General features: G+C 38.7%; 1 protein-coding gene across 4 annotated transcripts; it reads right to left on the minus strand.

Moving 5' to 3' along the window:
* On the minus strand, positions 1–24205 carry LOC106095830 (choline-phosphate cytidylyltransferase B). 4 transcript variants are annotated; one of them, XM_013263219.2, is made up of 6 exons: positions 24076–24205; positions 17727–18368; positions 4855–5040; positions 4640–4777; positions 4406–4568; positions 1–676 (listed from the first exon to the last, which is right to left on the minus strand). In XM_013263219.2, the coding sequence occupies exons 2-6, from the start codon at positions 18180–18182 to the stop codon at positions 75–77; spliced, it is 1545 nt and encodes a 514-aa protein (XP_013118673.2). In that variant the 5' UTR covers positions 18183–18368; positions 24076–24205; the 3' UTR covers positions 1–74. The 4 variants fall into 4 exon arrangements, with proteins under 4 accessions (XP_013118673.2, XP_013118674.2, XP_013118676.2 ...); XM_013263220.2 differs by lacking the exon at positions 24076–24205 and adding an exon at positions 23765–24038; XM_013263222.2 differs by lacking the exon at positions 24076–24205 and adding an exon at positions 23321–23493.
* Positions 24206–25835: the final 1630 nt, after the last annotated feature.

Raw genomic sequence — 25835 nt, forward strand, 5'->3', positions numbered from 1 at the left:
TTTGGATTGTTTTGAATTTATTTTGTTTAATAAACTCTATTCTCAGTGGAATTGTTTAATCTAATAATATGAATTCAATTAGTTATACGCTCAACTTCAATGTCCTCATCATCGTCTTCCGGAGAGTGCTGAAGGTTTTTGTTCAACATCGTGGGACTGTCCACGACACGTCGATGGTATGTACGTCTACCACGGGGAGAATGTTCCATGTGCATATTACTTTCAGAACCATTGTTATCGCTTGAACCTCTTGAGGCGGCTACATCATCCTCCAAAGCCTCGTCGTCATCGATATCATCCTCATCATCGTCGTAATCGAGAAAATCACCATTAACCGATCCACTGGGACTACCAGGTGGACTAAGTGCCTGAATCAACTTTCCCTTCGACTCGTTCCATAAATGATTTAGACGATCCCTTCCGAAGAGCAATAGAAAAGCATCAATAAATTCGCGCGATTTCTCTTCCCATTTAGTTATTATGTCTCCTTTGACTTTTGTCAGTTCACGTCGACCACGATCCTTTAACTCATCCATTTTATTTTGCAAACGAAACTTTTTTTCAGACAAAAACGACACATTAAGGTCTTTGGCCGAGTATCCACGCGCAAGATTTCGTCGTACGTACAAGTCGTAATCCTTCACAATTCTAGCTACGATATCAGAAGTAGACACACCTGCAATAAATTCAAAGTAATTGAAGATGAATTGAAATAAAGTATAAATATTCTTTTCCACATTAAACAAACATCGACATTAACCATGTGACACAAACAAGCAAATGTTATATATTTACAGCCGTATTCATACAAAAAATAAAACAGTTCTATAAAGGGAAATTTGGTAAAATGTACATTTATCGTATTCACAAACAATTTACAGCCCATTTTTCCTTAAATAAACAATCAATTTTAAATTTTGGATGATTTATTTTTGGTTTAAAAAATTTATGATTTTGGATGATTTATTTTTGTTTGACACTAAAGGCCTGCAAACGTCGCATTTTCCTCTATTAATGCCATCTGTCGAAAAAAAATTCATTTTGCTATGATATGCGATCTTCAACGCAACGACAGGCAATGACAGCAAAGGCACAAGGGCTGTTAGAGATTGCTATACGGAGGCAAGCACGATGCCATAAACTGTTTAGGCAGCAACATGGCATATCTTCCATACATCATGTTGTGTTCTATTTTTCGTCTGCTTGATTCTGTTGAGTGTCAAGATTCAGGAACTCTGCGACTAAGATGGGTTGCGTCCAGAAGGATCTGGATCTGAGTTGGGTGGGTCTGGCTGGGCTGTTAAACAGGTGACGTGTATCGTGTGGTCCCTGGTCACAATCGGGACATACATCTTGCACGTCGGCATCAATCTTTGCTCTGTGGGAGTTGAGGAGGCTGCATCTGCCGGAACGTAACTGAGCCAGAACTATTTTGGTTTGCAGGGGGAGGTCAATTTCTTGGGGTGCAATGGGAGAGGGTCGTTCCATAAGGACGAACTTCACCCGATAGCTATTAACCGCATCTTGTACCTTGTCTGCACGAATGTTGTCTAGACCTGCTTGATATGACGCTTGATCTAGTTCTCTCTTGTAGCGCTGAACCTCACTAGATTATGTAGATCTACCTTAAGGCTTCTGGGGGGAGGATATCTATCCACAAGCTGATGCACCCCAAGTGCTGCCAGCAAGATACTTGAGCACCTTGTTCCTACATTTGACTTTATCGCAAATTGCTATGCCATGTGGGGAGGTGTAAGAGAGATCAAATGTGACGCCAAGTATTTTGGGACACTTGATGGTCGGAATCATTTCTCCATCGACCATCACAGTCAGCTCGGCATTCACCTGACGCATATTTGTAGTGAACAATGTGTCTGAAGATTTGGTGGCAGATATCTTCAGATTTCTTGCAGTGAAATATGAAGCAAGTTCGTTGAGGTAGACGTTCAACCTTTCGCAGATGTCATCAATGGGTGGGGGCCTGATGCCATGATCGTACAATCGTCCGCATATGATACGATCTCTATGCCGTCTGGAGAGGGTGGAATGGAGGATAAGTAGAGGTTTAACAGCCCCGGAGATATTACCCCGCCTTGGTGAACTCTGTTTCACTCTACAGTGTCTCGGCTTCTTATTCCTGGAGGGACGTGTTGGCTATGTCCTCAAATAGTTTAGCATGGCTGGCTGTGTCGAATGCCTTCGATAGGTTCGGTGACACGAGGACCGTCCTATCACATGGCCTGGGCTGATTGAAGCCACTGCAAATGTGTGCGGTGATGGCATGCAAAGCAGTTATTGTGCTATGCACTCTTCGAAATCCGTGTTGATGTTGGGCGAATGGAAATTCTCCTACGAGGCTCGAGAGGAGTAATGCCTCAAGCGTCCTTGCCCACAGCAAATTGTGGTGGCTTTTCATCGGCTTGAAGACCAAGGATACGGCGAATGGCTCTCCTCCTTGCCCCATCACTCTCGGGAGACACAATAAATTGACGGATCAGTCACGGTTACGTCGCCAAAAGTGACTGAGGTCCTGTCATCCCGTCTACCGGTGTTCAAGAGACTTAGCAGTAGACAACAGCTTGCCTAAACCGGTACCTAAGATACATTGCTGCAAGTGTTGCAGCCACAAATTCCGCCTATGTTCGTTGACTACCCTGTCTATTTCCAGATTCAGCTCGTTGAGTCTGGGCTTAGTTGGGTCCGACAGCGAATCCCATCACGCGAGAACCATTGCCTGTGCCGGGAATTTGGGCCTCACTTGGGGTATTCGGCGGGCTGCTTCTGTGTTAATGATGTCTCGGAATTTCCTCTCGGCAACTAGCACATCCGAGGGGGGTGCCAGTTCACTGAAGCGGCGATTGATGTACTCTCTAAAGCCAACCCAATCGGCCTTCTTCTGATTGATAAACGTCTGGCGTTCAGAGGTTATGAAGTCGGATGGTCGATCGATGGTGAGAATGAGGAGGTGGTCTGACCCCAAAGAAATGACGGCTTGCCAGGATACGTCACTCATGAGATCAGGGAATGCAATTGAAATGTCTGGTGCGATCTTACACTTCTTCGTCATGCTAGTGGGGGCATCCTCATTCACTGTGCAATACGTGCCAGTTCACTGAAACGGCGATTGGTGTACTCTCTGAAGCCAACCCAATCGGCCTTCTTCTGATTGATAAACGTCTGGCGTTCAGAGGTTATGAAGTCGGATGGTCGGTCGATGCTGAGAATGGGGAGGTGGTCTGACCCCAAAGAAATGACGACTTGCCAGTATACGTCACTCATGAGATCAGGGAATGCAATTGAAATGTCTGGTGAGATCCTACACCTCTTCGTAATGCTAGTGGGGGCATCCTCATTCACTGTGCAATACGTGGAGCCTTCACATAGTCCGACGACAAGGACGCAGAAGGCGATAACGACGACGCATTTGACCCACTGCCGTCTATGTTCGCACAGCACCTTGCAACATATTCAGTCGGACTATACTCCGGTAGTGATGTAGGGTCAGAGCAAGATCGGAAATGTACCCACTCCATGCACCGATTACACCTCACAGACACCGACCGATGATCGAGGCGTTTGTGGCAAACCGGGGTTCATTTCAATCCCTGCACGGACCAGAAGCGTGCAGAGAAGGCACTCCGGGATGTGCCTCTTCCATGACGAACACACTAGTGTATTGCCAAAAATAACAGTAAAAAAATACTTATAGATAAACCTCAAATATGCAATAATAGAAGCGATTCGCTTGACGAGAATTGCGGCATTCGAAAACGCAAAGCAAGAAACAAGATATCCCCGGCACGGAATAGCTATGAGCACCACATTGCAATCACATGGCAGCCGGTTGTGTGTAGCGGATGGACCCGATGAAGTCTTTCATCGGCAAGGGCCGCCGCCTCAGTGTACAACACACTGCTAAAACCACAACAAAATGAAAGGCTGAAACTTTGAGCTCCAATCTGTGTGCTGTTCTTCGTTATCACGAGAAGTTTCGCTGGGAGGTACCGGGCGTGTCCACAAGTTGCGGATAGTGGAATGCTTCAAACGAAGTAGCTGCATTCGCAGACAATTAGCGGTGTCGGGTGGAGAGTTTCAGTGAGAGGCCGGGCGGAACTGGCTCTTGCTTTAATACTGAGTGCCTATGATGCTCCATATGACAAGCGAAGTTATTGGCGTCTTTAAATAACAAGCAACCATCGTGTTTCCGCGTCGATCGGTCGTATAGACGGCAACGTTTGACGAGTATCGCCACCTCCACATGCACACAACCACATTACAACAACAACTCACTAAACTGAAATACATTTTTGATGAAACCTTCAGTACATATCCGACATAGGGCATTTTTGCTCAATATTAATTCAAAAAATTAAATATCACGTATAATGAAATGAAAAAATCTTACCCTCGGTTCTTTCGGTAGCAACAAACATGCCTTTAGCCTTCAGCCACCCATATATATCATCAGTACCTTCTCCCGTATATGGAATGTCATCATGCGCTACGAAATCGATTTTATTGGCAGTTATAAATTCATCACACAGTGTCCACGGTGCATCTGCGACAATCTTTAAATTTGATACAAATGTGATTTTAAATAGGAAAAAAATGGAAAATCGTAGAGCAAACGTAGATTTACCTCGTCGACGTATCGACAATGTCGAACACCTTCATAACGCTCAAAATCGTTCATTACTGTTCTGCCTTTCATCTCATGCGTCAGTTCATCATTGCAAATGCCGACAATTAAATAAACGTTAGGGAATATATTTTTCGCCTGAAAGTAGGATGCACATATACATACATAATCGACGTTCATAGTAAAAAAAAAACATGCAATAACTTGATACATACCTGCATTAATTGTCTTGCGTGTCCTTGATGAAACAAGTCATAGATACCATCAGCATAAACTCGGACTCTTCTGTTAGCCTGACCGCTGCGAGCCATTTGGTAGGTAATCTTTTGAGTGTAGTCACATCTTTCCCGTTCACATACAGCTTCTTCATCGGTAGAGAAAGGTGCCGGTTTACATATGGTCTACAAGAAATAATAATATTTAGATTCCATTGCAGGATATTGTCCGGCTTTAGACCATTTCGTTCAATGCTTTGTATTCAAAGAATGGCACAGCAGGGAACTTTCAAAAGTAAGATAAAATGTGTGGTGTTGCTCAAAAGCATTTGACCGGCTTTCTGTATCGCGATTTCTGATTCGCCAGAATCATCATCAGCAGAAATTTGTCAAATGGATCACGGTGCTTTGCATAGCAACCCAACCAGAGTAGGTTACAAAGCACACATCTGAATTTAAACAGGGCTCTTACTTCCCTTATTCAAATCCTACTTATCCAACAATGCCAATAGCAACAAACTAACACAATTTTGAGTTCAGCCACCGGCTGATGCTGCCAATGCATACAGACAAAGCAATAAAAATGTTTCAAATTTTCTTTTATGGTTGTGTTTAATTTCTTTAGAATGCTAAACGCTGCACTAGCAAAAGTGATTTGTAATTTGTTATCTCGGGAGCATTTCAAAGTGTATTCTCACTCCATCGCCGATGAATTGCCCCCGCGATAACAAATTACATTACAATCGTATTTCCATTAAATACCTTTCGCAAAACAATATCCAATACATTATTGCAACGGCCTCAATTCTAAAACAAGATTTTCTTTTCATAGTTTCGATATAGTCTTTTGGCAGGGTTTTATCGCCAAAAAAAACACATTTTGTTCCACGGACCACCATAATTTATTCTACTTAATATCCATTTATTAAGTAGAATACATCAAACCAAACCATCGACGGACAAAACTAAAGCTCAACAAAGCACTAATAATATATGTTTGTGCTCTTTTACGTGTCTTGTAAAAGCAGATAAGTGCAACCGACAATTGGAGTAGAAGCGCTTAGACAAATTATCGGTCTTAGAATCAAGGGATCTGCCAATGACCACTTAATTAATTTTAAGACATTAAGTGACACCTGTGAAAGAAATATTTCTTTGTTTGTTGTACGCTTATACTCGCCACCGAAGAAATACCTCATTTGGCGTACGATACTTAAAAGAGATCCTTGAAATCGAAGATTTTTAACTCCCTTCTATCGTTATCCAATGGTGAGTGTTCTAATTACAATTGTGTCACATATAGAATACGAGTATATAGAAAATATTTTTAAACTTGTCACTAATATTGAATGTAAACGATGATATAATACATAAAGAAGCACTGTTGCTCATTGATAATCATAATAAACACATTTATATATATATATATATATATACATATATTTACATATTCATCAAAGTCCATATGTAGGGGTAAAGTTTTTATCGTGGCCGTCATTGTGAAATCACTTGTGCCGAAACGTGTTTATTGAAAAGTAGGATTCAAATTGCCACTTTCAACCGATTTTAATTTGAAGCGTTCGCGACTGTAATGCTTTGCGTTGTGCTCCCTACAAATAAATGAGAATACCTATGATATTGCAGTTTCTTTTACTTGGGACTCAGTGTTTGTGATTTCGACAACAACAGAGATCTTCTCTTCAGTAATTGATTCTTCCTCTATTTCTGTTCCAATTAAAAGAAATTATTCTTTATAAGGTTTGTGGCCGAAGCTATAGATACATCTAAACATTAGCTTAGGTCGTCAAGAAATACGTGTTGTATATGGTATTTATTTTATTTTCTGCCGAAACCCAACTAAAACATAAAATAGTCCAATAATGGGCAATGCTGGACATTTCCTATATACATAAAAAACTGGTGACCACCAACGGAAGAAGATTTGACTCATCAATAGAAATCATCAAATAAAAATAAAAAAAAAACAAATGCAGCCAAAAATTATGCTGTTTTAAAATTTTGCGTTCTAGATTAGTATGTAAACAACTTTTATGACGGATTTTCGTTTCGTTCTGGCAACATTTTCAGTTTCCATTTTAAAATAGTGGCGATAGTAATTAACTGAAAATCCGGTTCAAAAAAGAATAACAAACATATACATACTTATTTTGAATGAAATAATGTGTGAAATCAAGTTTAAAAAAAAATAAAATCATAACTCAGAATTATAAGAGCCGGTGCCGTCCGCCCTTACTGACTCCCCGTTCGATACCGCTGATTATCCGCCACTGCCGTTGCAGCTGCTCGGTATGTAGCATTCCACTATCCGATTGATTTTTTATGATTTATAGCGCACAGAAAGCAAAGCCTATGAATGGCTTAGATACATCTCCATAGCGCCTTTACAAAGGTCTTTAAACCACCAATCCCAATACGAAAACCAGCAAATTTTCTCAACTTTAATAGAACGCTCCGACGGTTTTGCCCTCCTAATGATGGCGACAATTGTGAGGTACTATGCCACTTATCCCCAAAGAGGTGTCGCACTGCAGTACGCCGTTTGGACTCGGCTATAAAAAGAAGGTCCCTCCTCCTCCTGAACAAAGCCCAGGCTTTTGATGCGCGAAGGTTTGGCCAAATTTTGATCGGCGGCAGCGGCTTATCGTGCCGATTCAGAAATTCAAAACGGCGGCTGAATAAATTTGCATTTTTTGATGATTTATCGTTTAATTCTATTAAATGAAAAATATTCAAAGAAAGATGAAAAGACACATGAAAATTTCACCATTTAAGATTCATTATTTCGGCTAAGCCGAACGGAGTGGTATGCAATTCTTTCTCTCCTCTTCTGATTGATAGTAATATATTCGGCCCACGCTATTGTACATCTCCGTCGAATCTTACCGCAAATACGCAACTCGTGGTTTTCACAAGATATTTTTTTATTTGCTTTTAACTGTAGCGCAATTCTTTATAACCTTTCCATTAAGTTATTAAAATATCAAGTTGTATAATCTGCCTGTACCCTATCTGTCTATATTATGAATTAAATTAAAATTAACAGCCTAATTCAGGAAACTCGGTGGGAATCAACACGTAGGAGGTTTTTATCCCTATCTACTTAGAATAAAAATTAACTAGAGGGAAGAAATTTGCTACGAATTAATTTCCAGTGATATTTCCCCCTCTACTTAAATTTTTATATTCTACCGTGGTCTTCCTTTGACGCTGAACGCCTGGGTTCATTCCGGCAAGAACATCAGAAAAAATTTTCGGCGAATAAAAAAATCCAAAATTGATCTTAAAATTCTTATTTTAAGCTTGAATTTGTACTTGAAAATTCAAGTACGCCCGCACTAAGCATACTTATTTGAAGTGTCAACGGACTCATTTGGCAATATCAAATGTGAAAACGATCAAAACAAAAAAAAAAAAAACAGTGCTGAAAAATAGATATAGATAGACAAACGTCGGAAAGAGTTTTAAAGCTTGTCAGCGCTTAAAATAGGACAATTTAAGGTTAATCGGACAGCGAAATGTAGGACTATATATTTTCTTTATCATTGAGCTTAAACTTGAATCGGGCTTAATTGATAGTGAGAAGTTTGCCCATGTTCCTTAGTGGAATGTTCATGCGCAAAATTTGCAATTTTTCTCCCCACTATTAATAATTGGCAACAGGCAATTTTCCATTTTTTCCGATAATTTTTTTTTTCCTTCATTTAATTTTTTTTTCACAGGTTTAAATTTATTCCAATTTTTCCTCCCATTTTTCTAATATTTTTTTTCTCTATTAAGTAAGTAACGTTTTTGAGAGAATAAACGATTTTTGGTTTTTTGGGCTGATAACCGCTTTAGTTAAATTATTAAGTTTGTCATAAATGCAAATTACAAAATCGTATATTAATAATACAAATTTCTTTATAGGACTGATTTCAACAAAATTTTTAATTAAGTTTACAAATTTCGTAATTAAACCAGGTGTTTTGTTTTTTTCTGTGCATTACGCTTACACTTGTATCACACAGCACTCATTGATATGAGAGAAGTATCGCCGCTGTTAATGGAATGTTCATGGGCATGCAAATGCAAATTTTTCCCATGAACATTCCACTAAGAAACAAGGGAAACTTCTCACATATCAAGTCATAGGCGGACGTGCTAACCTCTGCGTTACGGTGGCCTCATTTTGGGATAACGAGGACAAAAAAATATTTGGCTTAAGCCGCACAATGGCGCAAACAAAGGAAACTGGTGCGAAAAATGAAAAAATTCATGTGCACCTACGAAATTTGGAAAGAACCTAATTTATGTAAAATTTTCCAACGATTTAAAAAATGATACGTATAGAAATGCCAAATTTTTAGTTAAGTAGATATGATCGTTCAAGCTGACCAATTTTGGGTTTTCAAAAAAAAAAAAAATTAAAATTTTTAGGTAATTTGGTCCATTTGCAAGAGTTTGTTGGAAAATAAAAAATATCTTCTTTATACCCTCGCATTTTCAAAAAACTCTCTTTGATAGTCCCTTAATATATTTCAAAAGAGTTTTGCTGCCCGTACTATTGGTTTGCCCAAAAAGTAATTGCGGATTTTTCATATAGTTGGCGTTGACAAATTTTTTCACAGCTTGTGACTCTGTAATTGCATTCTTTCTTCTGTCAGTTATCAGCTGTTACTTTTAGCTTGCTTTAGAAAAAAAGTGTAAAAAAAGTATATTTGATTAAAGTTCATTCCAAGTTTTATTAAAAATGCATTTACTTTCTTTTAAAAAATCCGCAATTACTTTTTGGGCAACCCAATAGATCCATTTTCGTTTATGAGGGACAAAAAGATGTAAAAAGACATGGTTTAAGAAGTGTTTGAAGGACATGTCCCACAGTCGAAAAATCATTAGAATAATTCTATAACATTTGAATAGAAAGAGATATCTACACGAAGCTCGATATAGTGAATGATGTTTCCAATAAGTATGCAAAATTTGGAGACAATAGAAGGTCCAGGATCACATAAAAGGCGTAGCATGCTTTTTAAACATTTATTTCATTGGCTGATTATCTTATTCGGTTCAAAAGATATGATTTTTGCAACGAAAAACTCGAACCGCGCCACTGTGCTCCGCCTTAATTACAGCCAACGGTGCCTCTTAAATATTTTTCTTTCTTTTCGGGCAGGCCTATGGAGAATAGCAGCCACTAAACAATGTAAAATTGGATAAAAAAAGCTTTTCCATGGAAAATCATCCTTTCGCATAAAATTTAGTGGTTACATGAAACAATTTTTTTGCTCTGCTCATGTTTATTTGATAACTTTCTTTGCCAATTTTGTCTTGAGCACAAATATAATTTTTGTCCAAACTAATGGACCAAAATATGGAATATATTATAATTAATGGAGGCCACCGTAGCGCAGAGGTTAGCATGTCCGTCTATGATGCTTAGCGCCGGGGTTATCTCCTCCTAATACTGGCGACATTTGTGAGGAATTATGTCATTTGATGAAAAAATGGTATGGCAGCCATGGAAAAACCTCTCCCCCAAGACAGACACGCCGTTCGAAGTTGGCTATAAAAAGAAGGCCCCTTATCATTGAGCTTAAACTTGAATCGGACAGCACTCATTTATATGCGAGAAGTTTGCCCCTGTTCCTAAATGGAATGTTCGTTGGCAAACTTGCATTTTGCTAAAATTTGGTACGCTTCCACCCCCCAAACACCAATACAGGGTCACAAATAGACATTTGAATTTTTTGATTGCAATGCAAACCGATTTTCCGATTTATTTGTGTGAGCTTCTATGAGTTTCATTCAAAAGTTATATGTTTTTTTAATGAAAATTTACATGGAATTTGTGTAAGTCTTTGTTGGAATCCATGGTTCTGAGAACTTAATATTATCGCTTCTCTATTTACCTATAAATCACGAAAACGTCTAAGTGAGTCTAAACATAAACTAACCTACTTATAAAGCTTCGCTAATTAAAACTTTGAATGGATATTTATGAAACTAGTGGCGAATTTTTCCGTTCTTTTTTTCATTTTAATTTGCATTTCAAAGTTAATATATTGTACAACGTTTTCGGCGAGTTACACAGTAAATGACTTGTGTATCTCTTTTTCAGAAATTATGATGCTATCGAATTCATTTTTTAGCAGATACTGTATGTACCAATATATTTAGATCAATAAAGTGTGTGAAATAGACGCCCTCTTTCACACAGCCGTCCTTTTAATTTGAATATAAAGTTTTTTTCGAATATAATTTAACATTTTTCTTTTCCTACTTTAATATATACTCAATATACTTATATACATTTCTCTTTTCGAACTTTAATATATGTATGTAAGTCTGTATTATATTGTACCCATGATAGAGTGAATATGGCATGTCAATCAATTTATCAATTAAGAACTATTGAAATTTATTTGAAAATGAATAAATCCAAGTTCCATTGAGGTTATTGATTTTTGTTTCTGCTATAATTGACGCAGTCCATTGTTGATATTTTTCAAATGATTATTAGAATCAATTTGACTCCATTCTAATAAATTATTTTTAATAAACTATAGACCAGAGAATTATGATACATTCGCGAAACTTTTTTTGGTACTATTTATATCAACCCCTAATTCATAAATGCCCCATGTACAATGAAAACGATGCATTTTAATTGAAAATGCTAAATTATGTGAGGGTATTCTGACCATATGGGATACAAATGAAAGCATTTGGGAGAAGCCCCATCCCTTTGGTACTATTTATATCAACCCCTAATTCATAAATGCCCCATGTACAATGAAAACGATGCATTTTAATTGAAAATGCTAAATTATGTGAGGGTATTCTGACCATATGGGATACAAATGAAAGCATTTGGGAGAAGCCCCATCCCTTTAAACGAGACATTTAACAACCATGGCAAAATCGGTCTCAAATGAAAGGTATTTTGGGTACGCCCCACTCACAGAACTGGACTTATTAATTGAACGGCAACATTGGACTCAAATAAAAGGTAATTGGAAACTATTTTCAGGGCAAGTGGCCATATGGGGGCTTAAATAGAAGGTATTTTGGATGTTTAAAAATGGTTGTAAGATTTCCTTATTATTTTTTAACTCTGTCAAAAACTATTTTTTTTTTTTTTTGGCTGGGTTACGAAGTTTTCGACGTTTGCGTTATACGTTGGAAATGTATGTCATAACGCATCACGTTAAAATAGAAATATTCACTTGTTAGTCGATCGAATCATGTCCATCCAATGGGTTTAATTTGCAGTATGCTCGTCTTTTGGCATTTTAATGGGACATCTGCTCACATTAGAATCCGAGTCGCCTTGTATGACTTATTGAGCCTCTAGAAAGTTTGTTTTTTAAGAGAGGTGGGCCCCTGACACTTGAAACCCAATTTGTATATAAGAGGCGTGTTCTACTTCTAGATACCTTTCATTTAGTTGCCATATTGTACCTTTTGGTCTGCATGTCGGTTTGGGTTGCGGCTTCCCACTTAGGAACTTCACTCAAAACCGCTTTTGGGTTACTATCAATGTACAATCAAAAATTCGAATTAAACGGCTCACCCACAGCTCATAATTTATATGTTGGATATAACGAAAAAGATGGGGACCTTTCGTTTTTGGTTAGGGTTATATTTAGAATGCTGTTGTACGGTGTTATCAGTAATCGGTAAGGCAGCAACTTTTCCAGAGAGAATTTTTTTTATTTCTGCACTCAAATATTTATGCAAAACAAAAAAGTACTTTTTCGGTCTAAAAAGTACGTTTTTAGTACTATTTAAAATTTAGTATTTTACATCCCGGCCTTACGCCAGCAATCGTTGTTGACGCTTGAAACCTCAACGACCAACACTTAAATCACTCCCTTGAATTCGCTGAGGTATTTTATGTGTTTTTGTCGAAGTGCGTAAAATAATTGCCAATCATATTTTGTATTTTAAGCAGCGATGCCCAGCCCTTTACGGTAGCGTTGATGACAAGTCACATGTGTTCTTATTTTCTTTGTTTCAGTCGTTGTTGAGAAGGGATCCTAATTTAAGACGAAAAGTTGACTATTAGACTTATAAAAGATCGCAACAGTTGATTTTGCAAAAAATAGACGTTTCGACTTTTTGTCAAAAACTTGCAAAGGAATATATTCCTTCTCGACAAATGCCGCATGCTTGAATACCAAGGATTCCCTCACATCCTTAATCGATACTTGGAAGACTAAGGGAATGTAATCCCAATCCTTCAACCACCGACTAAACTCCGGCTGTCTTACAGACCTCGACTAGTCAATATAAGGGAGAAAATGGCACAAGGCACACCAAAGGGGGCATTTTATCGCCACTCCTAGGGGTGACCACTATAAATGACCTATTACGAATGCTGACTGAGGAGGGATTTTAACCCCTCTGCTACGCATACGATGTTATAACTCTTCTAAAAGGAAGCAGCCACTGCGGCTATGTGACTTAAGGCGATGGGAGAATGGATTGAGGATGGGAGCAGCTCATACCATCGCGGTATAATCGAGGCGACGATAGGAAACCTGGAAGGAAGGGAAGAGGTTTCCGATCGGATACCTGAGATGAACCATAAGGTCGAGTGGATTAACGGAACCCTAGTATTGCCATCTGGAAGAGCACGTTACACGGATAGATCAAAGCTAGAGAACAGATTGGGCCTGGGAATCTACATTCAGAACCCAGGGCCTGACCATAAAACGGTCCTACAGGCGGAGATCCGGTGTGGTGCTAACGCGAGGACGTCGAGTGTGAACATCTTTACGGACAGTTAAATTGCTATAACGATAATAACAACCAGTACGGTGAGGTCACGAACAGTCTTGCAGTGTAAGAAGAGGATTAACGCCTTCTCTGAGGATGGCAAATTCCGCATCGTTTGGGTGCCGGGCCATAACGCAGTAAGGGGGAATGAAAGGGCAGACGATTTGGCTGTGAAGGCCAAAGGAGTACCGTCAATAAGCTTTGTTAGCCCAAAACCTTTCGGGTGATGAATGCGCATGCAACCCTGTAGAACAGCGAAACGGTCGGTAGGACGGCGAAAATCCTATGGGGGTATCCAGATCGTGAGACGACTAGGCTATTACTGAAAGGAAGTAAGAAGCAGGTCAGTATAGGTATTAGTATCATAATGGGACACACAGGACTACGAGCTCACTTATGTACAATCGGGCATGTGTAGGGCATGCGGGGAAGCTGATGAGACATTGGAGCATTTCCTTTGTCATTGCTTTCGCGTCTAACAGATACCAGCACTGAAGTGGGGACAGAATACCAGACATAAACCAACTTAGGGGCGTGGCATAGAAAACAATTAAGGATTTTGTAAGTAGCACGGTTTTCCAAACAAAGATTTTATTTTTCGAGGTTACTTTTTAGTTTTTAGAGCGCACAACAAGCTTAGGTGTATGTCTATAGTGACATGGGGCATATTAATATTTGCATTCTTTTTTCAACCTAACTTAACTAAGGCCGCTTCGGCGGCACTAAAGGTCCTCCTGAAGGCAGAGGGATTTGACGTGGTTCTTATCCAGGATCAATGGGAGTGTGAAGGAATGGTTCGTGTACATGTACATGTTTTTCTTCTTCGTCGCTGAAGATTAAGTAGTAGCCAACCTTGAAATAAACTGGCTAATTGCTGGCTGGCTTCTCTATACGTGGCACACGATTCAGAGATGCCGCCTTCAAACCTTAAGTCGCTGGTTGAATCAGCTTCTGTAGGGAAGACGAGCCTCATTGTAGGAAGTGATGCTAATGCACATCACCAGATATGGGAAAGTTCGGATGCCAAGGAGCACACAGCGACCGCCATAGTGGACAATAGAGCTGGTTGGTCTAAGGAAGGACTGAAGAAAAGTCTTCAACAAGATAAAAGCCACTAGAGCACCACATGATTGGGACATTTATAAGGCGAGCTGAGAAAGGCTCAGAAAAAATCCTGGGTAGAATTCTCCAATGGTCAACGTGGCGTCAGAAAAGTTTGCCACTGGCATGCATTCGTCGGAGGTTATTAGGGAAATTGTGTGTGAGCCGGAAATCCTTTGGGCGAAAAGAAGTTTCGACTTCTTTAAGTCGCTAAGCCGTGAGATGTATCACCGGTTGAATTACAAGCTATATCCCTGGCTTAGGAAGATATACTCTGCTTGTATCAGCATGTCATATACCTGTAGGATGGAGGGACACGAAGGTCATTTTCATTCCGAAAACAGGAAAACCCTACCACACGAAGGCGAAAGATTTTCGTCCTATAAGTCTGTCATCCTTTACGCTGAATACTCTTGACAGCTTGATAGAAACATATCCCTGGCTTAGGAAGATATACTCTGCTTGTATCAGCATGTCATATACCTGTAGGATGGAGGGACACGAAGGTCATTTTCATTCCGAAAGCAGGAAAACCCTACCACACGAAGGCGAAAGATTTTCGTCCTATAAGTCTGTTATCCTTTACGCTGAATGCTCTTGACAGCTTGATAGAAACATACCTTAGGACAACGATTCCTGGAGATCGCCTGTCGCAGCAGCAGCATGCATATAGAAAATGAAGTCCACTGAAACAGCCCTTCACGACCTAGTCGGCTACATAGAGGTTTCTCTCGCTTTCAAGGAATATACAATGGTAGCATTTCTTGACATTCAATAATGTAAAATCATGAAGGAGTTGGTGTCAATCATGAAAGAGTTGGTGTTTCTTGGCATCAACTCAACCGTAAGAATGTTTATTAATAACTAACTTACAAAAAGATGCATTACAGCCGGCTTGGGATCTGTGGATCTAAAAAGATATGTAAGCAGAGGAACACCTCAAGGAGGTGTACTGTTTCCTCTTCTTTGGAATATAGCCATTAACAATATATTATTGTCTCTGAAAGAAACATGTGCAAAAGTGGTCGCATATGCTGCTATTGCGGTTAAGGGAAGTTGATATACTTTAGGAAGCTCTACGTGCAACAGCAAAGTGGGCTACCGAAAGTGGTCTAGGTATAAATTCGTGCAAAATAGAAGTAGTTCTTTTCAGCAGGAGATACAAGTTGGCAACAGTGGAACATGTCTCCTTCGGAGGAGAGAATGTTCCATTTACAGAAAGCGTAAAATAATTGGGTGTTTTGCTGGAGAGGAAATTGAGCTTCAAATCCAACATTTTGGTAAGGGGAAGAAAGGCAACTCTTGCCCTATACACCTGCAAGAGAGCCATTGGCAAAAGTTGGGGATTTAGATCGCGTGTCATGCATTGGATATATACTGCAGTTGTCAGACCTATAATACATGGTGTTGTGGTCTGGTGGACGGCGCTTCAAAAGTCGACCTACTGCTCAATAATTAATCGGATCCAAAGGATGGCGTGTTTGTGCATCACAACCGCACTAAGGACGACACCATCTGACGCACTGACTCCATTTTATGCCTCTGGACATTGTGACTAGACAAATTGCAGCGACCACTGCCGCGAGGTTAAGTGAGCCTTCTCATTGGTCATGTGGCGGCTACGGACACTATGCTATACTTGGTACAATATCCGATGTTCCAGACAGTGTGGATTACACCCTACCTAAACTGTACCACTATTCCTGATAGAATCGATTGGAACTACGATATCCCTGGTAACAGAAGTTACATAGATTTATTTACGGATGGCTCAAACTAAACGACCTGGTGGGCTTTGGAGTGTACTCTAAAGATCAAGAAATGGTCATATCGAAAAGGTTACCCGACCACTGCAGTGTGTATCAAGTGGAAGTGGGGGAATGACTAAGATATAACGTCGTTACGACGATTGGCATAAATATCTTCTCAGACAGCCAGGCAGCCATTAAATCCCTGGAGAACGTATTTCTGAACACAAAACCGCCCTCGACTGTCGCAGATCTCTCAACGAGATGGCTGAACAGTTCCAAATTTACCTGTTCTGGGTGCCGGGCCACAGAGATATTCCAGGGAATTGTAAAGCGGACGAGCATGCGAGACTAGCAACTACCCTATAGGTATGCCGTCGTCTTAGACGTCTTAATCATTGTGTCCGTCATGACAGGTCCTTTTCTAGTCGGAAAACAAGTTGAAAGACTGAAGGTTGCCAACAACGACTTTTGCAGAAGCTGTGAGGACATCGAAGAAGAAGAGACTATAGAACACCATCTGTGTTTGTGTCCCGCACCAACAGTCACAATGAGTTCCACTTTAGATTCTCATTTCTTTGAGAACCTGTCTGATTTAGCGGATGTGAACATTCGCAAGTTATTGGGCTTTTTAAAACGATCAGGATGGTTATACGGAAGAAACTAGAAGGCTTCTTCCTTCTTCTGTTCCTGTGGTATTACAATGGAAAACGTCTAAGTGAGTCTGATGGCAGGCTGCCACTTAAACCTAACCTAACCTACTGATTTAGTATTACTTCGATATATAAGGGAACGATTGCTCCATGCTCTTATAATACTATATTTACTGTGCTCCCGTGAGGTATATTCTGGTGCCACTGCAAGTAATATGTTACAGATTGAACTTGCTTTAAATAGAGTAGTACGTCACATTTTTTCTTGTAGGTTATTCGATTATTTATCCCCGTTGGTTAGAAAGTTTCTTGGTTGTTCCTTCAACGATTTTGTGATTATGTTCTACAAAACCAATAAATCCCACTGTTCCTAATAAATATGTTTTGGCGCCTTTAAAAAACCAACGGCCATCATCTTCTCGCAGCGATCGGTCGTGTAGACCGGAGTGAGCTTGCTAGCCAATAAGGGCTTGACGAGGATTGCCACTGCAAATGTGGCTACAACAAAAATTAGAAGCTTTGATATAGATATAGCTGCCACTTTTGCGTTATTTCAATGTTGAAGCATCTTCAATGCTGGATAGCTTACCTGTATGTCGGAACTACCACTGCTAACGCTGGGAATATTTTGTAAAGATTTAGGCGGCACATATTTCTTTTTCACAGGACTGCTGGGTGTTTCGGCAATGGCTTTGGCAGCAGCTGCCAATATGTCATTTCCAGCTTCTTCTGGTTCGTGTTGTGAAATTGTGCGCGTAAAATCTTTTGATGGGGTCCCACTTCGTGCAGAATCCTCTGGGGACAACAAATTCTCATTGGATGAAGGAGGCTTCATAGATTTGCTTTGCTGTTGTGATTCAAAAACTTCCGTCTCCGTTGTGGTAGCTGTATTCTTTGACGCCGTTGTTAAAGCGGTCTCGTATGAGCGTTTGCGTGTCAAATGTGTTGCGTTTGTCGTTGAAGTTGCTTTGGTACCATTAACGGTTTTTGCTGGTTTGCTATGTGTTGATATTGGATTATTTGAAATTATTGAGGATGATGCCATTGCAATGCGTTCAAGGCCAGCAAAAAATTACGGAACAAAAAAAAAATACAGCCAACTTGGCAAACGAGAAAAACTTATATCTTCTCGTTTTTAATTTAGTTTTTCTTCCAGAATGTCCCTAAAAAATATCCAAATCCGTTTTCAATATCTTGGCGAATCGACAATATTTCCAGCAAACGAAATATTCTGAAAAGAAAAAAGTAATTACATTTTTATTTTGTTGTTTTTATTCGTGCATAATTGCATAACTTTTTATTTTAAAACACGCTTGAACAAACAACAATAGTATGTCTGTTTCTTTTCTTTTCATATTTTAAATATTTTTAATAAATTTGAAAACGCCAAAATTCTTCTACAAACATCCAGCGCTAAATACTTAAAAATAGACGCTATGTCGGAATGGTTACACTGAAAAAATAAGTAACAACTTCGTACAATATTTAATTTTAACAGAAATGGTATTTGGTGCTTCAAGAGTCAATTTAAGTTATGCTCAAAAGTCAAAGAGCTTTGTTTGTTCATTCAGCATAGACTCAAGAACTTCATTTTTTTTTAACCGGAGAGGGGCGGATAATTTTTGTACTTTATTTTGGTGTGATGTTGACACGGGAAGGACCTGTAGGTCTTTAAAAATGCTACGATAAAAATGTTCAAAACAAATCAATTAATGTCTGTTAATCTGGCCCACTTCCAGATATTTAAAAAACAAATTAGCCAAAACCTATTTACGGGTGCAGTTAAGCACACCCGCCCAGAAAGTTGTTGTTGTAGTAACCACATATTTGCATACGGGGGTAGCGAGCAAGCCGTTCCGGTCCAAAGAATCGATCGCCGCGGAAACGTAGTGGTCATTGGTTACTTAAAGACTCCAAAAACAAACCTAGTCATATCGAGCATCAAAGGCATTCCGTATTTTGGCAAGAGATGGCACCGCCCAGCCTCTCACTGAGACTCTCCACTCGATACTACTGGTTGTTGTTGTGGTTGTAGCCACCGCACCGCAGATTTTCCACGACTATAGTTACAACTACTCCGTACGGAGCATTTCATTATCCGTAACCTTTGGCCTGGTAAACGGAGCTCAAAGTTCCAGCCTGTGTTAGTTATCCCGGGAACAAAAGTGGAAGTCAATAATTTTCAACAATTTTTCCCATGTTTCTTCACACAAAAACTTTTACATTATTTCCTTTGTTAATTTTTTTTAGGAATTCAACTATATAAAAAAAATTATTTAAATTCATTTGATTTATAATGGTTTCACATACAACAAGACTTTGCAATTTTAATAGCATACAATTTGTGTGTACAGCATTTGATTACGTACTAAGTAATTCCCTGAATTTTCTTTACAATTTCAAAACAAAAAATGGTTGATGTTGGCAAAGAGTTCCATTTGAGAAACAAAACAAATAACATGGAAATATTTTATATTATATTTTTTAGATAGTAGTCTAATATAGACGTGTAGTTGTATCGTAATTTTATAAATGGGCCGTGTGGCTTAAAATTACGAAATTCTGCCAAATAAATATGTTTTGGACTAGATACCTTTTGAAAAGTGGGTCTAAAGACTTTCAAGCAACTAAAGGGTCTCTTCCTTTGACATGTTCGCTATGTATCCGCTTTTGGTTTGGTGACACTTGACCAAAATTTACGTGTTATATTCGTATCGTATATAAAATTCCATGCCAATTGCAAAGTTAAGGTTAGGACTTTTTACACTTCTTAAACTTTTATGATTCTATTAATTGTAGATTTGAAAAAGAGTCTTCACCGTAGTCATAGAACATGCAATGAAGCAAACTTCAATGGCATGTTCTATGATATTCAAGCCTTTTTAAGGCTTTTTAAAGGCACCTTAATCAACGCTATCAAGATCTAAGGAATATTAATTTTTCTATTCATAAGATTCACTTACTAGCAGAAGATGACTACCTTCTAGTTCCTCCAAAAATACACATGTGAATATGAGTGTGTCTATTCTTCGAAAATGTCGTCGATTGTTTTATTTACTCTCAAAAGCCATGGCAAAGACATGGGGAAAAAAAGATGATTATTTGAAATCATATTTGGTTTCCTCTAGGAGGTCATTTGAACCCAATGATAAAGCGAATATATAAAGTCCAAAGGGAGACAAGAAAACAGCTACACAACAACACAAAACCTGTAATGAGTGAAAAGATAGAAAACACGCCATACGTTGATCACTAAGGCCACAAGCATATTAGTCATTCGTGTTTGCTTTTTGTGCCATTTTTATACTATTGCCGCGTTGTCCAACGAAGAGCATGAATGATTCTTACTTGTGGTGAGGGGCTATTTGCCCAAACATTAGTACGTAGATACATAGACACGGCCACGCGTATCACATTCATTAGTAGTAATTCAAGCAGACTTATATACGTCACACATTTTTTTATCGTGGTTTGGCTCACGTGAATAGAAACTTAAAAGAATAATACCTTACGAAAGCTTCTTTAAAATCGCACAAGCAAAATATTATGTTTATCTAACAAACAATATGCCGATCATCTGCCGAAGAGTCACCGCTATTTGAACCAAAACGATTTTTACGCATATACCTACCAACATATATTTTATTTTTATTTATTTATTCAGCAACGGTAAAACAAAAAGATACAAAAAACTGAAGCTTTTGTCAAAGTTACGAAAAGTTTTTTTTTTTAAAACGTTTCCGAGAAACATGGTTTAGGTCAGGCCATTATTTTGTGACATCAGCAAGCTCTGTCTGCTGATTTCAAATTGAATGTTTATACAATACACCACTACTGTGGTACAGGGTATTATAACATAGTGAATTAGTTTGTAACACCCAAAAGGAAGAGAGATAGACCCGTTGCTAAGTATACCGATCGTCCGTCTGTCCATGTTAATTTGTGTACAAAGTACAGGTCGCAGTTTTCATCCGATCGTCTTCAAGCCTATGAAATTGGAAAAAATCGGTTCAGATCTGGATATAACTCCTATATATATGTTCGTCCGATTTTCAGTAATAATTCAATAAAATAGTCATTTGTAAACCGATTCTCTTGAAATTTGGCAGAAAGGATTTTCTTTTGACTCTCGGAAATGTCTTTGTCCATACAAGGACATTTCCTCTCCATGTAAATTTTAATTTACATGTATTCCCAATCACCCAACTACTTATTTTTGTTTTTTTTAAATATTACAAAACAACTTGAGATTTCACTACTTAAACAAGACGCACCTAATTCACTGACCACGTCAAAAAGATGTAATTGTTTATTATGAGCTTTATGAAAGTTTCTGTTAGACAAAAAAAAACGTGCACCTATTTTTATGTTCATAAGTAAACATGATCTAGAGCTTGAGGTTCAGGACGTGCAAGATATTTGTCCCGATTGTGACCAGTGACCACACGTCATCTGCCTAACTGCCCAGCCAGACCCACAAGTCTTAGACGCAGATCCCATTGGCAGTGAAGGCCAGAGAACTGCCGTCGATAAACTTGGTTAACATGAAGCCTTTCGGGTCGACGCAGTCCGATTTAAGGGCGTAGGCAACACTGTGGAACAGAGAAACAGTCGGTAGGACGGCGAAAATCCTATGGGGGTCCAGCTCGTGAGGAAACGAGGCTATTATTGAAAGGAAGTAAGGTAAGTATAGCTATTGGTATCATAACAGGACACATAGGACTACGAGCTCACTTATGCAAAATCGGTGCGGAAGACGATGAGACGTTGGAGCATTTCCTATGCCATTGCGCGGCTAAAAGACACCGGCACTTAGGTGGGGACACGATACCAGACATGAACCAATATAGGGGAGTGATATGGAATACAATTAAGTAGCACGGAATTCCTATCTTAAAAATGTTCTTTTATGATGTTACTTTTTAGTTTTTAGAGCGCACAACAAGCCGATTATTGGCTTAGGTGTAGTCAATGTTGGCATGGGGCGTGGTAATATCTGCCCCCTCTTTTCAACCTAACCTAATGGAATGTTCATGGGAAATTTAATTTTAGTGTATCATCAAATCTATATCTTCGACATCCCGCAATTTTTAGAAAAATCCACTGGGATTTGTCTTAGGAATTATGGACCCAAATATAAACCTCAAATTCGTGTTCCAGGAGCTTAACTTATGTGTTGCATCGAAATCGAGGATGCGCCCTATCCAGCGATCTTTTCGCCCGCCACCGAATAGCTGTGAGCACCACACAGGCTGGAACTTTGAGGTCTGGTCTTTGTTGTTGTTGTTGTTGTATCAGTATGTTGTACACTGAGACAGCAGCTCTTGCCGATGAAGTACTCCTTCGGGCCAAACCGGCACATACAACCGGCTGCCCTGTGATTGGTCCTATTTTTGTAGTGTGCATGGCTACCACGAGAAGCTTTTCTGTGGGCTCCCGGATGTGTCTACAGGTTGCGGATAGTGGATGGCTTCATACGGACTGCAACGGCAGTCGCAGACGATCAGCGGTATCGAGCGGAGAGTCTCGTCGAGAGTCTGGACGGCAACGGCTCTTGCATTAATGATGCTCGATATGACAAGGCATTTAAATAACCAATGGGCACCATGTTCCCGCGGCGACCGGCCCTTTGGACCGAAACGAGCTTGCCTACTTTCAGGAACTGGATGGGGGTCGCCACCTCCACATGCGGCTACAATAACAACAAGAACATCTCTTCGTGAAAAAATTAATATAATGTGTGCATATGTTCATATTTTTTAATTGTATCAATTAAAAATTAATTGTAAAGTCCGAAATTTTCAGTTGGATAAATTAAAAATTTATAACAAATTTCAAAAATTTTCAATATTTTTTTTTAAAAAATTAATTGGAAAATTGAAAAAATTCAATATTTTTTTTTAATTGAACATTTTGATTTGATTGATATTATTATATCATCAATGTGACACTTCTTTGGGAAGAACTTTTTACATGGCTGGTATGCCACGGAGGCCACCGTAGCCCAGAGGTTAGCATGTCCGCTTAAGACGCCGAACGACTGAAATCAAATCCGAGCATAACAAAGCTATGGTCGCTTTTATCCACTGTATAATTATGTTTGTATTGGATGTCTTAGGTTCCATAACCCCATTCACATTGCACAAGAAATTAGATCTGGTTAGAGAACAGCTGTTTACTTACATTGAGGAATAACTTTAACCAGCCCTAAAACATTGATGTTCGGGCAAACTTTTTAGGGCACATATGTTAAAAAAATATATATATTTATAAATGCTGATGCACACGTATATTTGGTATTTGAATTACAGAAACGATTCCAAGGAACAAGTGTATCGACATGTTAAATATAGAAATAAAAGTACACATCCATTCGCCCTTTGAGTAAAACTTGAAAATTTGAGAATCACAATGTCACGTCACCCATAACGAAGAATGAGAGAAGAAATTACATGATTGCAGTCAAAGAGAGTAAGCATGTCGTCATGCCATAGGAAAAGCGTATAAAAAGACGAAGCATGGAAATTTGAACCAATTAAATATTTGATACACAAACTAAATAATCTGGTGATGCATTATGGAGGATGTTAGAATGTTATACAAGCAGCATGACATACATCCCCTTACCTTTTTAAGCAGCATAATCAAAGTACTTTTGGCTAAAAATCAATGTTCGTATGTATGTGTGTTCGGAAATGACTGCACTTATATATCGTACGATGTTATGTATTATTCACTGTATATTTTTCGGATGTTAACTTGCCAAAATTATTTATAATTTTAACTGCACACTAACGAATCGCTGTTGATCTTTTCAAAGATATGCTGAACCAAAAGTGAAAACATATACACTAACTATGAAACACTCAAAAGTTGGAACGACGAAGTTTATTAAATTCCTGAAGAGCAAATGATTCCGCTTCATAAAATATATATACCTTATATATCCTTGACGCTCGCGATCCCGTTAATCGTAGCTTATAAATGAATAGTTGTTCACAGGAAAAAAAGAAAAATTCACAAGTTTTGACTAGTATATTTATATAGCAATTTTAAAGTTCAAAGTTCCAAACATTTTTTCAACGCCGTCTATAAAAGTAAGAGAGAGTAGTAAAATCTGTAATCGTCTCTTTAACTCTTTTCATTTTTCTTCCATTATTCACTAGAAATGTTAACCACGGGTCGTTATTAATACCCTGTGAATTAAATCAAAAACTCGATTTCTAATGGGGACTTTACATTGAACATCATTATGCGGGGTCATTGTAATATTAAATGCCATAAACATTTCACTAAGGAACAGGGGTAAACTTCTCACATATCAATGAGTTCAGTCCGATTCAAGTCTTGAAGCTCATTGATAAGAGGCATTCTTTTTATAAAGGGTGATTTTTTTGAGGTTAGGATTTTCATGCATTAGTATTTGACAGATCACGTGGGATTTCAGACATGGTGTCAAAGAGAAAGATGCTCAGTATGCTTTGACATTTCATCATGAATAGACTTACTAACGAGCAACGCTTGCAAATCATTGAATTTTATTACCAAAATCAGTGTTCGGTTCGAAATGTGTTCATTCACCGTAACGTTGCGTCCAACAGCATCTTTGAAAAAATACGGTCCAATGATTCCACCAGCGTACAAACCACACCAAACAGTGCATTTTTCGGGATGCATGGGCAGTTCTTGAACGGCTTCTGGTTGCTCTTCACTCCAAATGCGGCAATTTTGCTTATTTACGTAGCCATTCAACCAGAAATGAGCCTCATCGCTGAACAAAATTTGTCAAAATTTGAACACATTTCGAACCGAACACTGATTTTGGTAATAAAATTCAATGATTTGCAAGCGTTGCTCGTTAGTAAGTCTATTCATGATGAAATGTCAAAGCATACTGAGCATCTTTCTCTTTGACACCATGTCTGAAATCCCACGTGATCTGTCAAATACTAATGCATGAAAATCCTAACCTCAAAAAAATCACCCTTTAGCTGAGTCCGAACGGCGTGCCGCAGTGCGACACCTCTTTGGAGAGAAGTTTTACTTGGCATAGTACCTCACATGACATAATTACCAGGTAGTGTACCGTTATCAGCTGAGGAAATATTTTTTTTCGCGAAGTGCACTATCGCTATCAACGAGTTTTGGTCGCGTGTGTGTGTATAGTTAAGAACTACAAACAAACAACAAAAAATGGCGCGAACGTAACATACACAAAATCAGAGTTGTACTAATCACTGATTTTGACTGATAGTGCACTCAACATTTTGTTGTTGGGCAACTGCCACTACCTGTAAACGAATATATCTTGGTACCTCACAAATGTTGCCAGCATTAAGAGGGGTAAACCCACGACATAATTATCAGGTATTGTACCGTAAACAGCTGAGTAAAATTTTTTCTCGAAGTGCACTATCTGTCAACGAGTTTTTGTTGTGTGTATGTATTCTAATTAAGAACCTAAACACACACAAACAACGAAAAATTGCGCGAACTAGAAACATACACAAAATCAGAGTTGCACTAATCACTGATTTTGACAGATAGTGCATTCAATATTTTGTTGTTGGGTAACTGCCACTACCTGTAAATGAATATTTTATATATATATTTTAGTCTATATTATATATTACTATATAGTACAGTGCACTGAAATTTGAATCTATCCAGGACATCGAAGTTCTAGATAAATTACCAG

The sequence above is a fragment of the Stomoxys calcitrans genome, chromosome 1 (genome assembly GCF_963082655.1).
Source record: "Stomoxys calcitrans chromosome 1, idStoCalc2.1, whole genome shotgun sequence".
NCBI lineage: Eukaryota > Metazoa > Arthropoda > Insecta > Diptera > Muscidae > Stomoxys > Stomoxys calcitrans.

Coding starts and splice junctions, on each gene's coding strand:
- LOC106095830 (XM_013263219.2), bottom strand. CDS start 18,182: ATGGCATCATCCTCAATAATTTCAAATAATCCAATATCAACACATAGC. Junction 5,041..17,726: donor GTGGTAGTTCCGACATACAG/GTAAGCTATCCA, acceptor TATTTCTTGTAG/ACCATATGTAAACCGGCACC. Junction 4,778..4,854: donor ACGCAAGACAATTAATGCAG/GTATGTATCAAG, acceptor TCCTACTTTCAG/GCGAAAAATATATTCCCTAA.